This window comes from Stegodyphus dumicola, chromosome 2 (assembly GCF_044657685.1).
Source record: "Stegodyphus dumicola isolate Sdum_Otavi_A_Nest chromosome 2, ASM4465768v1".
Classification (NCBI taxonomy): domain Eukaryota; kingdom Metazoa; phylum Arthropoda; class Arachnida; order Araneae; family Eresidae; genus Stegodyphus; species Stegodyphus dumicola.
Window position 1 is genome coordinate 106,217,465 of NC_140769.1, and position 15,084 is coordinate 106,232,548.

At 32.1% G+C, this 15,084-nt stretch overlaps 1 protein-coding gene across 7 annotated transcripts in view; it reads left to right on the plus strand.

The window, feature by feature from the left end:
- Nucleotides 1-15,084, plus strand: part of LOC118205610 (death-associated protein kinase dapk-1-like) — a 154,050-nt gene that overhangs the window by 43,998 nt on the left and 94,968 nt on the right. For all 7 annotated transcript variants that reach the window (XM_085811001.1, XM_085810997.1, XM_085811002.1 and 4 more), the window contains exons 2-6: nt 119-201; nt 1,969-2,067; nt 4,267-4,365; nt 7,608-7,706; nt 11,125-11,223. In XM_085811001.1, the coding sequence (XP_085667127.1) occupies nt 119-201; nt 1,969-2,067; nt 4,267-4,365; nt 7,608-7,706; nt 11,125-11,223 (479 nt within the window). The remainder of the gene's footprint in view (nt 1-118; nt 202-1,968; nt 2,068-4,266; nt 4,366-7,607; nt 7,707-11,124; nt 11,224-15,084) is intronic.

Here is a 15,084-nt window from a genome sequence, read left to right on the forward strand (position 1 = left end):
ATTTCTTCAGATTATCTTTTAATTATAACAAGCAGTGTATAGCAGTTTGCAATAAATTTATCATAAAATGACAACACATAAAGAGAACACTATCAGTAAGATTTTATTCCCATTGCAGATATCGAGAATCTGTTTGGAAAGGACAATCTGGCTGGATTAGAAGAAATCCTACTTGCATCTGATCTCAACAACTGCAACGAGGTATTTATTTGTAAAATTCTGGTCTTTTTGACACATTTTTAGTTCAGCCAGTAGGAAAAGATTTTTAAGTAACTGATTATGAGAAATTATAAGATTTTGGATTAGATGTTTTATTGTCTTTAATGAAGGAATAGAAATATATGGAAATGTAAACTTTTTGTTATTGAGCAGGAGAAATGTATTAATTTTTCATCGTCTTTGATGGAAAACTGCATGCATATTATATATATAATATCTACCTTTCTTATAATAAATTAACAATAGCTGCTTAACTCTCTTTATAGCTGCTTAATTCTCTTTATTGCATGCTGCCCTCTTTATTCTAAAAATAACAAAGCAATAAGTTTTCTAACATAATCTGTACTTCTAATTTTGAAAACGTGGTCCGTCATCTGAACTCTGTTGCGCAATTATTCCTTGAATGTAAAAATAAATAAATAAATAAATAGAATATAACAAAATATAAGAAATAAATTCAGAATATGTTGATTGAAAAATATGAAAAAAGTTCTGTGTAAAGTGAAATAAACAATAAAAATGTTACGAAATGCAGTAAGCTTCCCCGCAAAGCGGGCTTAGGGTTTTCAGAAAATGGCAAGGAAGGCAGGGCGCGAAATCGTCCACTTTGCGACATTTGGCGGCAAAATTGGCGATATGCCATAGACAGAGCGAGAAAATTCTGGAATGAATTCTTACCGGTTTTCATGAGAATGTTCTCGAAATCAGGTCAAAAGCTATATAAACTCTGCCTGTACGCGGAGTAGCAATTTTATAGTGAAGTGTATCTTGAGTTTATCTTTTAGAGTATGTTGAGTTCAGCAATAGTGTCTTGAGTTCAAAGATTAGTAGAGCGCGATAGACCGAGTCGGAAGCTGTGCTTTAATGCTTTGCTGTGAAGCTGTTTTCACCATTACAGCCTGAGGCTGTGTTACTGATTGTTTCAGCGTGTTTGTCTTAGTTTTTCGACGACTGTAACGCATCTTTGGAATTGTCCTGTGTAATACTGACGAATAATTTGTGTTTTGATTCTTCGTTAAGTATTATCACCAGTCACTCCAAATCCATGAACCCGTAGAACGCAACAGGAAGTGAAGTGAAATAAGAAAAAAAAAATTAGTAATGTAATGAAGACTATAGAAAATAAATATGCTTTTATGAATAGAAAATATAAGAAATAAATTAAATTCAGAGTATGTTGAAGATATACGAACAAAATTCTGCGTACAAAGAAATGAACAATAAAAATTAGTAAATTAATTAAGATTACGGAAAATAAATGTGCTATTGTGAATACAAAATATAAGAAATACGTTAAGAGTAAGAGTATGTATTAAAGTATAAAGGACAGAATTAAATAAATATATATAAATATATTGTATATAATAAAGGTTAAAACATAGGACAGAATTAAAAATTTGCAACTAAAGTTAACGTAGGACGAATCAATCGCTTGAATTCGTACATAGGAAATACTAAGGTTACATGTGAATTAATGGCTATATGCGTAGTAGAATAACTGGAATATAAAAAAATATACAAAGGCTAAAAATCTTAAAATTGAACATGATTATCACCGGAAAATCAATGAAAGATAATCTCTTATCAAACTGGAACGATTATTTCGCACTGCACTTAGGCTCATACTCAATCCTCCTGCGAGTTTCGCCTGCGGGCTTGCATCGCCTGCTGACCACGAACTCTCTGTTTTCTACTACTAGCTTGCTTCATCATTTATATAATTATTTTGCATTTTTTTTTTTTGGGTAGGAAGGAGAATGTTTCGTCCATATTGCTTCAGGTATGGGACAGCTGGATGTGCTGAAATTTCTGCATTTCAAAGGAGCCGATTTATTTCAAGTAGATGGGGTAAGTTCATAGCAGGAATCTTAAATTTCATGAAGCTTTGAATGCACAGGTATAGAAAAAATTATTAAACGCAACATCTCTTATACTTGTAAATACTTTTAAAACTATTAAATTTTGTTTGTTAAATTCAAAAACCTCATTATATTACTCATAATTTAGTAACCTTTTGCTCTTCTAAGCATTTCGATACTTTTAGGCATCAATGCCGTTAAATGTTACAATTGTTTTTAATAGTCATTTTATAAAGACACATTTGAAGTTTTTTAAATGGGCAAGGGTGTATTGGTTTTGTTCTGTTTTCTATCTAAAATTTACATAAAATTTTAGATTGGATTCGTATCCAGACTTTTTTTTTTTTTTTTTTTCAAAGAATATCAGTCTCACATTTATAGGCTAGTTAAGGAAAAGCTATACGTTTAAAACATTATTCCATTTCATGTCATTTATCATAATATATTATCCATTTAGACCGGAAATCAAATAAATTTAGCTTCATAATTGACATGTTAGCAATGTGCTACAATATTCACATAATGCAAAAAAAAATCAAATTCATTACGCGACGCACCTTTATGCATTTAGAGTGGAATGGTATCATTTATTTTTTAATTTAAATAACCTTATAAGGTTCTCTCTCTTTACCGCATGCCTTCGTGATGTAACTGGGAGCATATTCAGGAGGTCCAGAGTTCGAATCCCAGCGAGGGCACTGCGAATCTCTTCAGTTTCTGACATCAAAACATTCTAAAAGACTCTGCAGTGACTCCGAACTAAAAAATGGGTTGGCGATAAGTCGACACCATCAGGATTTGGCGATTGAGTCCCCTCATCCTCAGTCGCCGTTTTAAAGGAGGAGTATATAAGATCTTTTTTGGCTCCTTTCCTCATGCCTTCGTGGCGTAATTGGAAGCACTCTAAATGCGTATTCAGGAGGCCCCGAATTCGAATCCAGACTATGGCATTGTGGATTTTTTTACATTTCTGCGCCGTTATTAAATAATGACTCTGCACTTTATATGCGGAAAACCTGCGTTTTATTAAATATGTTCAGAATGCAAAATTTAAAAAAAAATTCCCATTGTACTAATTACTTAAAAGTTGGCATATTGCGATATTATACGATCATACAATATTCTGCATATCGGCTACGTAAATTATTAAATTTTTGAATTTTAAATGAAGTTTTACAAGCTTACGAAGCTGCACTAGCCTTCTAAGTGCAGAGGTCTTAAATGGTTGGATTCAGTAGTGTTGTGTTTAGCGCCGAACACTGGCATCCACCAATGCTGGTGCTTTGAGAAAATCGGTCACCAGAGAACTTATTTTTATTATATTTGATTCGTTGCGTGGAGAAAGTTTAATAACACTACCTTTAATGATATTTTTGAAATCGAAAGACAGTTCTAAGCATCGGCTGCAAAGTGGGTATCGACGCAACAAGTTCATTTGATCAAGAATTTTCTGTAGAAAAGATTTATCTAAATCTGATACAAGAAAAGAATTTTTTAGGGCTTTCGATGATAACTTTTGAGAAAATTGTAGTTTTGAGTTTTGAGGTATGAACGGGGGCAAAGTTTGATATGCAACCACCATCTCATAGTTACGGTCTGAGTAGTTTTTACTTTTTCAAAATAGAAGGTAGCTAAGAGCTGCGTTGCATAATAGGTTTTAGTTACAATTATAGATTTCGGTAATTCAAATAAGTATCAATTTTTAAAGACTGAAATGCTAGTCTACAAAGGCGTTAAACAGCCTTCAAACTTCATAATTTTATAAAACACTGATGGGAACAATTTTTCCGTAGTATAGAAAATTAACAAACATTTTTGGGGAAAGCCTTTTTTCCTCTCCATTCTATTGTACATGTCTAAAATCAACAATTAAAGGAATAAAGACTGCAGCCCCTTTCTTCGATTGCCTTATACAAGTAAATACCATTCAGGAACTTACAAACTAAATCATTCATTTAATGTTTGATGTTAAAAAGTTTAAAAATAAAAATCTGACCTGTTAAAAAAAAACTTCAATTAACATATTTTCGTTTTTGTTTCAATTACCTGTTGATTTAATATTAATGCTTGTTTAATAACAAGTCCAAATATATGAGATAAAAAATAACTAATGTAGTACTCCTGATTTATAAACGTGTTTCAATGAAAATTATTCTTATAAGAGCAATTTCATTTCTTCTCATTCTAGAATGGTGAAAATGGTATTCATTGGGCGGCTAGGAAAGGACATTGTGATGTAATCGAATTTTTACATCAACAAGGCTTACCAGTAAACTGTACAAATAAGGTACTTGTATACCTTTGCTCTAATCTGAAGCGCAATATAACAAATTATTTATTTTTTAAATATCATTGTTACAGAATAAATAAGAATTTATTTGTAACTTACTTGAGAGCTTGGCATTCGGACATTATTATTAGTTTATAAGAAATATTTATTTCTCTACATTTTCATTGTTTTAGTTTCTTACACGGTTATATAAAAATGCATCCCAGAGAAATTTTACGCAAGGGATTTGCTTAAATAGTTGTGCAAATCTCGCATTTGAAAATATCAGAATTCATTAAACAAAGAGCGTTATTTAATTAATATATTTTAAAAATATTATTTATTTTTATCTTGCATAGATAAGTATGTACCTCTGAATGTATTATTAAAAATTTATATATACGTATTATATGCAACTAAGAATCAAACGTAATACAGCGATAAGATGAAAATGTACATGGTGTAAAATTTTGATAAAATTAAGGCACGGTACTAACCTTACTGATGCTGTTAAATTTGCGTAGCAGTATAGAGTTACACATAATTAACGTTATATTGTTACAAATTTTGCATATGTGTATATAATTTTAGTAAAATTGTAGTATCTTTTGTATGAGTAATATGGAATATTTGAGGAAACGAAGCTTTGCCGGAAACATAAGATTGCAAGTCTGTTTAACGTTGAGGTAAATGGATATTATCACGCTAAAATGGCGAGATATTACCAAACTGGCGATTGTTTTTGCATCTGATTTTTGTCACCAGATTTGGCGTAAAATCGCCAAAAAACTGCTACACTTTGCAACCATTTGGCGACATTTTGGTCCGGTCCCCATATTACTTTAATCGATCCCTATATGTAACTGTAACCGTACCCGGATCTTATTTGTAACTTTAACATATACGGTTAAAGTTACAAATACGATCCAGGTGTCTTCCAGTAATTTCGAAAAATGGGCAGATACTAGAGATTTCTCGGCGACGGGGGGGGGAAACTATATAAGCTCGTAAAAGAGAATCAGTTAGTTCTCAGTTTTTTTCAATTTAGAGTAGACTTCGAAGTACTGAGACCTTCGTGCGAGTTTCGCTCGTAAGATGCGCATTTACGTTTAACGTTCTTATACTGTTTAACGTTCTTATACTCTGTGATACTGAGAAGAGCTGTATGAATATTTTATTGTGGAAAATTCCAGAACTGTAAAGTGTTTCTTTTAGTAAAAATACATTTTATGAAGCTATCGTCGGTTTCTGTGTGTGTATTCAATCTATTACGAACCCGTACGCACGCAACTGCATTTACAATAATGATTTTTTTTTTCTTTCAACATCACAGTAGACGCAAGGCATGGATGTAATTTGTCTGTCCCTTCATAGAGGCAACGTTGGACCACCTATTAGGTGCCTCCATAATAAAGAGACCACCACATCTGGCCTTAGGAGTGGCCAATGCAGGCACAGGCAAGCGCCCGCCATTGGAAAAAAAAATACAGTAGGCGCTTAATGTGTTCACGTTTATCTACGGCTATTTTTATGACATTACCCGAATTAATGATGCATTAAATGATGAGAAAAAGATCTCCTTCAAAATAGAAGTGGAATTTAAATAATTTAATACAACTATAACTAAAAACACACGAATCCGTATTTCCACAGCATTTTAACAGGGAAAACTCAAAAAGTTTGTTTATGAACTATTCATAATGTCTTAAACTCAATGACTCATAACGTTTCTGGAAATTATTTGACAGATGCTATGCTCCTAATCTTCATACACGGAGGGCATCTTTCATCAGAAGAAGACATGCCAAAGTAAAATTTACAATTGAGCAAAAACGTAATCTTAGTTTGTCATAGGCGTTTTCAGGGAATTTATTTTTGTCATGAGAAAATAAAAACTTCTATAGATCCTGCTGAAGAAGAAAGACTTATGTCTAATCACTCTCAAAATCGATAAAGTTATTCAAAATCTAATCAAAAATTGCGTTTTGCTTAATATTAAACGCTTAATTTAAATCAAAACCAAAATATGTGGCGGCTTAACAACTTGGCGACATTTTTCTGCCATTTGACAATTTTTTCAATCTATTTTGACCTTATTTGGAGAATTTATTTTTTATTTGGCGACTTTATGTTAGTTAAAAAATATTCTGTAGCAATTTTATCATATTAACCGAATTGTTGTTAACAAGAAACGATCTATTTTCCATGTTTTCCTATACAAAAGCCTGGACTTTCACAGTTTGATAACAATACTCGAATGATAACATTAACTGCGATCACATTAAGCGCGTCATCTACTGTAGCAAAGTTTACAGCAGCAAAGCTCTGAGCGAGAAGTTCCAAAGAAGGTGCGCAAGTAAAATAACTGAGCTGTCTCAATCAGTCGAATTACGGTTTCATTGAAGCGGATATTTTTAAGGTTGTCCAAGCACTTTTGAAGTTTCCAGAATAATCGATCGTAAGATTTCAAAAAAGGCGTTTTTCAAAAAAATTCAAAAGTTAGCATTAAATTCTCAAATGCCGTATGAAGATAGCTATAAAAATTGTTACCAGATCCGGTAAGAGGGACCTGCCGATATCTTAGATTTTTAAGTGAACTTTAACATTTTAAATGTCGTTCGATTCAGAATTACAAGATAGCCAATACAAGTAACTAGAAATATAGTGAATGACCATGAATTCAATTAAATAAAAATATGCAGTAAATTGTTACAAAAATCACTAAATAAGTAAATGAAGACAGCACATAACTTTATAAAATATATATAAACCAAAATGTAATCAAACAAACATGTAATCAAACAAACATTTACAAAAATTAACAATACTATGTTCAGAGATCCTGTGTTCAGAGAAACTGAGAAAATGAAAGAAGGAGAAGGATAATTAAGACCTAAGTGTATATGAAACTTTCCAGTTGAATTAAAATGTGATTAATTTGAATGACGTTCAGAATTACAGTCAATGTAACTAGGTTTAATGAGGATTATAAATATTATAAACTAAAACTTATCAGATTTGATTGAATGTATAAAGTTACAAGGAAATCTATGTTCGCTGTCTGCGAAGATTTTTGCTTCCAGTTGTCCTCCTCTCCATCTCAGAAAGATTAGGCTTTCTTGACCTATATTGGTTTTTTTTTTTTTCTATTAAAATAAATGCCATAAATAAAAAACTTCATTTTAGAATTAATAGATCTCTGTGAATGCTGAATTTAAACTAACTATGTGGAGCATTTTATTATATAATCTTCATTTTAGATCGGTGATACTCCATTGCATTTAGCTTCAAAACAAGGTCATGCAAAACCTGTGGAGCTATTGTGTCGTCACCATGGTGACGTCAACAGACAAAATGATGTAAGTGCCCTATGATGTATTTTATATTCTGTATAGTTCTTATTTAGCTTTCCTTTTAACACTGAAGAGTTTATTATATTTGGATGTTTGATGTCAATTCACCTTTTTTAGGGTCTGAAAATATCAGACATACCACAATATCATTAACAGTTTTAATGGAAAATAGATAATACACGCTTAATAATTTTTACTATCTAAGGTATTTTCTCTCTTCTTTCTGCATGTCTTAGTGGTGTAACTGAAAGCTCGCGCGACTCGTGTTCTGGAGGTCAAAATCCCTGCGAGGGCATTGCGGATTTCTTCAATTTCCTGATTCAAAAAAATTTTACACAAGACTACATTTATAATTGTTAATTTTTTGCTCTGAAACCTCGTCAATGGTCATTTTAACTCTTTTATGAAAATTTTAATTTTATTATTTAAAAAATGTGAACATTCTTTCTAATGTTTTTAAATAATACATAGGATTGCCATATTTTAAGAATGAGAATCCAGGGTAATGGGCAAATCGTTGATTCTATGGTTCAGGGAATTGGAACACATGATCCCCTTAGAATCGAGTAAAAAAAAAAATGTTTTGTATCGATGCATGCAAAGTGAATGTACGCTTACCCGGTGTGCAAGAGCGAAATATAGAAAGACTTTTAAGGAAGATTTTAAAAGGAACTATTCAAATTTGAAAGATTTTGCAGAGACAATAATGAAAATTATAAATACGAACAAAGATAGAATTGGAATTCGGCACTAAAATTCAGATTTGGGATTAAAAAGAAAAATAAATAAATAAAGAAAGAAAGAAAGAAAGAAAGAAATTTTATTTATTTATTTATTAACTTTTTATTTATTTTATTTTTTTTTTTATTGGCCGGTAAAAGTTTTTGATTATACGGCCTGCTTGTGTCGGCTAGGAGGATCGGGACTGTGCCCTTATAATAATAATGATAATGTAAAGTACATGGGCTTTTATGCTGATGTACTATTGCAGGGGTGGCCAAGCTCCTAAATAGTCCGAGCCATTTTTCAAAATTTGAAATTTTTTGCGAGCCACAATTAAATACGTATTTAAAAGGTATGCAAAAAAGTATTAAATTTTTTTTACAGAAATTATATTTATTAAAATCATATAAATAAAAGTACAAAATATGTGTATTGAATTTAAATATTAAAAATGAAACACATTTATTTTTCTTCTCTTGATAATTCTTTAAAATTTGGTGAATAATTGGTGAAAGTACTTTTCGGTAATTCTTTGAGATGCTAGTTAGTTAATACTGATCGGTGTTAGGATTTCACCAATTTTAAAGTGGAATTAAATGATTCACATGAGTACGTTGTTCCGAATATTGAAATAATTCGACAAGCAGCCTTTTTTAATTCAGGATTTAATTCAGGATTCTGGTACAAATTTCTAAAATTCAGTAATCGGCGTCGATTTATATTTTAATTCTAGAGCTTGATCTTCTTGCATCTCTATTAATTCTAATTTTCCAGATGCATTTTGGGTCGTAATTATATTGGAAATGGAAAACTCACCTTGAATTATGTTAATTTCAAACGGATTCAGAAAAAAATCAAGAGACGATGGACGGAAATGAAATTTGTTACAACGTTGCACTTAATCTTTCATATTTGTTATCTGTAATTTAAAAGACATTTTGAAACGCATACTGAACATAATAAATTTTTAAAATATAATAACACAAAAATGAAAAGGCACAACTGGGGTACATTTATCGAGGGCCACAAATAATCCTTCAAAGAGCCGCAGGTTGGCTACTTCTGTGCTATTGTATTCTACTATAATCCACCGGCGACACCTGAAATTTGAAAGAAAAAAAAAAAAAAAAAAAAAAAAAAAAGAAAGAAAGAAAAAAGGCGGGGGGGGGGGGAAGAAATTTAATTTATTTTTCAATTCAGATCTAAAAAAAATGAAAGCTTTCAGATTTTATATTATACCCAAAGAGGATTTATTTCATTTACACATACATACACGTTTCGAGAGCATTTGAGCTAAAAATATTTAAAAACAGCATATCTTTAGAATTTTCGATAGAGAGTCTCACGCGTTGGAGATAAAAATATTTTATTCCACACAATATGTTGCCACTACTCGCTTTGAAATATTTGAGTTTCTTAATCAAAAGTTCTTTAAAGTTTAAAAAATATGAAATAGATAATAAAACAAATTCGAAATTCAAGATTCGGGCTTTCAGGTGCCCATATTCGGTGAAGAATTACTCTATTCAAAATTTGATGGCTCTAGGTATCGCTGTTTTTTCACAGTGCGAGAAACATACATACATTCGTGCAGATTCTTCATTATTTAATTTCTTTATATATAATACAAGCAATATTATTTGGTGGTAACAATTTGAAAAGTGATACAGACGTTTATAGTGATTCGACGCAAAATGCCGTTTCGAGACTATTAGTTCTTCTGGGCCAACGCTCCTTTGTGCTAATGAATAAAAAATTATTGATTTTAGTTATTTGTGTGATGTATGGAAGTCAACAAATGAAACTGGGAAGGAGTGCTAGGCCTGGCTCAGAGAGACGCCGAAAGTTAGTTGTGAACTCGAGATCTATAGAGAGGTCTGAACTGAGAAGGGCTCATGGGAGCCGATAATTCTGGCGAATTACATTATAAATACCTTACATTTTAGTTAGATTATCATTAGTGCAGTTTGGTGAAACCACGTATAAGTGTGTGGGAGTAAATATTCAGAATATAAAGAGATGTTAATTATGATGTTGAGAAGAAAGGATGGGTGGATAGTGGGATATTACAATTTGTCTATAATCTGCCCCACCTCACACACTAAAAATCTTCTATCTGCCTCATTTTAATTTTAAAGCTTATATTGTTAAACTCAAATTAAGTTCAAACTTAAATCAATTACAAACTTAAGGATTTTAGTTTTGCCAGTTCGTGATTTCCAAACGGAAATATCAGATTCATCTATTACTCAAGTCACCAGCAGCTGTGTGGTAGAAATCATTAAACGTTCCGAGCAAAGAAATAGACTGGCTGTATTTATATTCTATGAAAAGTTACTTCGAAGTTGCACCTGATGTTTTAAAGTTGGTGAAAGGAAATTTATACTCCCAAAATTGCATAATCTGAACGAAGAACGAAGAGAGAAAAAAACCTCACACAAGGTGCGAAAAACAAATAAAATCAGCATTAACGTGGAGGCTCATTTACATTACCGGATTTTTGAACCCAATATATGTTTCTACCTACTTTTTATATGCAGTTGCCCATCTGTACTAACACTATCATCCTGCAAAATAGTTTTGTAATAAAATGGCATGGATTTACGCAAAGATATAAAAATTAATATATACGTAATTAACAAAATTATAGCAATAGTTTATCATTCTTGTTTAATTTTATTTCATGAAACGTGTTTTACAGGAGGGTGAAACAGCCTTGCATCTTGCTTCAGTGCGAGGACACATCGAGTCAGTTCGATGTCTTATAGCAGCTGGGGCCAATCCTAATATAACGGATAAAGTAAGTCATTCAGCACATTATTTTGCTTTTCCGTATTAAAAAGTGCTATTCGATTTGATTTCTTACGCAATGCATTTAACTACCCCCTTTTTTTCGTTTTGTCACTGCATTATAGTATAAAACGACTGACAGCTAACCTTCCATTAGTGCGAGAATCATCAAGTGAGGTACATAGTTTTCTTTGTTTAGAATTGTGGCATTCAAACCAAATGAAAATCAGCGATTTTTTACCTCATTGTACGAAGTAAAAAGGAAGTATTGTAATCTAGAAAAGTTTCAGGCAGCATATTTCAACGAAAATATCCATTTTGGCCGCTATCGAATGCAATTTAACGATGTTTTTGCGTGATATCTGTACGTAAGGACAGAATAAAAAACTCTTTCCTCCAAAAAAATTATAAAACTGCTTTAAAATGAATTCTGAAGAGAATTTTTTGTGGCGTCTGTACGAACGTATGTACATACGTACGTATCTCGCATAACTCAAAAACGAGTAGCCTCAGAACTTTGAAATTTTGTATGTATGACTGCTATAACATGTAGATGTGCACCTCGTATTTTGGTTGCAATCGGCCGCACCAAACATATATAAATACATTTATATATCTATCCAGTCTGTTACCCGGCTCAGTGATCTCAGTTTCTTTACTCATATATGTTTGTAAATTGTACATTTTTTGCTTTAAAAATGATTGAATTATGTTGTTCTTATCTTCCGGTTAAGGTTTCTATGCCTTTAGTAAATCTGTATGCAATATTTTTAGAATTATCAACAATTTTAAAGCTGTTTAAGTGCCGCTAGGGCTAATAATTTTTTTGATGGCGGCCATTGCTTGTTTACATTTGAAAGAGCACACTAGTGGATTTGTTGCCAATCTAGAGAAACTTAGCTTCGCAACAACAAAGATAACGCCTTCATTTATTATTGCCAATTAAATCATGCTTAATCCTTTCCGGAATTTTTTCGAGGAAATATGTGTTTAAGATTTACTTCGTAATTTTTAATACATATATTTTCAGTATGTATTTTTGCCTTGTCGCGAAGTGAGAACTGAATTAATTGAATGAGAAATACTCAATCGTCTGTGAAAAACTGTTTCTTTTTTTGTTTTCTTTGATTCATTTCTTTTATACATCGTTCTAGCTTTATTACAGTATTTGAATAGAACATGTGGTAACGATTAGATAATTCTTTAAATGATATAAATTTTGTGCATTCTGAATTATAATATGAACGAAATATAATACTGTTGAGTGAATCTAACGCCAGAGTGTCGCTATTTTAAACAAATAGAGTGAATTTTAAAGAATGCATTTATTCTATTGTGGTTTATGCGCTGTCGGCAAAGTAGATTTAATTCAATCCAATAAGTGTAAATGAAATGCAAGAAAAAATGCGTATAATTCAATATTCCGTACAAGGAAGTAATGGGGTGTACACATCAGATTTTTTAAAGTAGTATTTATTTCTTTAGTGTTGTTAAATATAAAATATTGTTTATATAAAATGAATAGAGTGTGAAAAACTATATCTTCTTGCAAAATCGAAACTGTTGTGAATTTATAGCTCTCATTTGACATCTGCGCCAAGTATTTGCAAAGAATTGATGAGTCATAACATTTGAGAGCTGGAATGAAGCTATCATACTGGTAACAGACAGGCCGACCACTAGACCGAAAGTTGCAATTCTCATGAATATTTAAAGGACGAATTTTCTTTACAGGACATAAGAATAGCTCTAATCCTTTCTGTTCAGTATGTTTGCATCTTTTATCAAATTTCAGACATCTATCCCCGGGGCGCAGCATTCAGACGGCATCAAACTGATGCTCTCCATTGCATTTTAAATAACAGGAGGAGTCACGAAATCTTCAATTGCGTCCTGGGCACTGAAAGCCCTAGCTGCGCCTCTACATGTAATTTTCAGTAACAAAATATTCCAAGTACAAACAAAGAGGACTATTTTTTCAGATGCTATTTAAAATCCCTAATGTAAAATCTTATCAGCTAATGGAGACAATGAAAATGTTCTTCAAGAATCCTGTAGAATTAGTTGTCGTATTTGATTTAAAATAAACGCCGAATAACGATTATTAGAGAAGTTAAAACAATAAGAATCAGCATAATATTCATACATTCGAAAGCCTAGATTGAAGGTTTAAATATAGAACCTTCTTCTTCAGCTTCAGCAGTGCAAATGACGGAAATGAAGCCTGTATTCAGTTGATAACAATGAAAAGAAGGACGTCAAACTATTGGCACTATCTATTGATAAAAAATGAAATCATCTATGTCATAACTTCCTTAAAAGCTGAGGGTAAAGACGGTTTGGAAAATTGGGATCGTTAACTAAAACTGAAAGATTTTCATGAATGTGAAGAGCTTCTAGAAAATCGAAGTCGCTAACAGAAGATGTTTTTTGAATAACTGTGGCTGCAGAAAAATTGGAAAATGAGATTTGCTGACACCAGTGTTTGGCAAATGAGGATTTATGCGTTTCTTTTTTCCCTAACCCATTTTTCATGTTCCTTAGGGAGAAATTTATTGGCTCTCTTAGTTTGATTAATGTAAATTAAACCACACTGGCAAGGAACCCGGCATATACCCTAAGAGTTCATATCCGAAATAGGGTTCTTTTTTTAGGGAACTGCGAATTTTGTTGACAAAGGACAATTTTTAATTTGGAGAAATTTTGGATGTCATTTTCATCTTGCCTTGAGAGATCGGTTAATTAAGTTAGAATAATTCGAGGAAACAAGATTTAAGGAAGTACAACAAAAAATGTGCATAATTTTACAAGAGAACGGGAAAAAAGTCACAGATTTTGTCAAATTCATGTAAAAGAAATCGGTTAGTACTTTTGATTTTGAAACCGAATTTATCTGCATGAACTGCTGACATAATCGGCTATAACTGCTGCTTTACCACGCCTTGCTCTTTTCATACTTTCAGTAGACAATTTTGTTTTGCGTTGATCGTTTGTGGCCGAATTGTTTTCATTGGCCCTTTATAACTTAAATTTTTTTTAAGCCAGGATCTTCTGAATCTATAACACGGTTAATCCGCTTCTGGCTTATCGGGAGATTATATTCGATGTGCTGTGCGAACAGCAGTAAAGTGAAGCAGTAAAATGTGAATATATTTATAAAGTTCTAACTTATTTACGTGTCCTTGTCCACTAGAACTTTAGTGAAGTGTCGAGCGACTATTCTCTGGTCTTCTTGACACTATAAAATATAAGTCCAAAGAAGGGTTATATTTTATAGTATTCACTCAAAGAAACACTCACAGACGGCCCCTGCTCGAGCTTACAGGAAAGCCTCAACCTGGGCTTCAACCTAAGATAGAAAATAAAAAAAAAATAAAAAAAAAATAAAAAAAAAAAAACTAAACTACAAGTAATTCCAACTAGCTAAACTTTAGCCGAAGTTGTGCAAAAATAACTAACCGAGTTGGCCCGTAATTAAACCTCGTCGGCGAATGCTAACACACATACTAAGGCCCTACGTAATAAGATAGTCTTAAAAATAACAACGTGGCCCGAAGGCAGAACACCCTGTACTGAGAACTTCTGAGCTCTTCTCCGGAAGTGACTGAACTTCCTTTAAATACTGGTTCTACTTCATTTACATAAAACACGATACTGAAACCTCATTCTGGCAGGGAGTTGTATGTGAAAAACAAGAATTTAACGGAAAGGGTTTCAAAATTAAAATAACTATTAGAAAATTAAAATAATCCTTACATATTCACTGTATTCACATTTTACTGTTTACAGCTTCGTGTTTACACAAAGCTGAAATTACACATTTTTTATAAATTATCAGACTAACTATATGTGAGAGAAGCTTATTTTATTA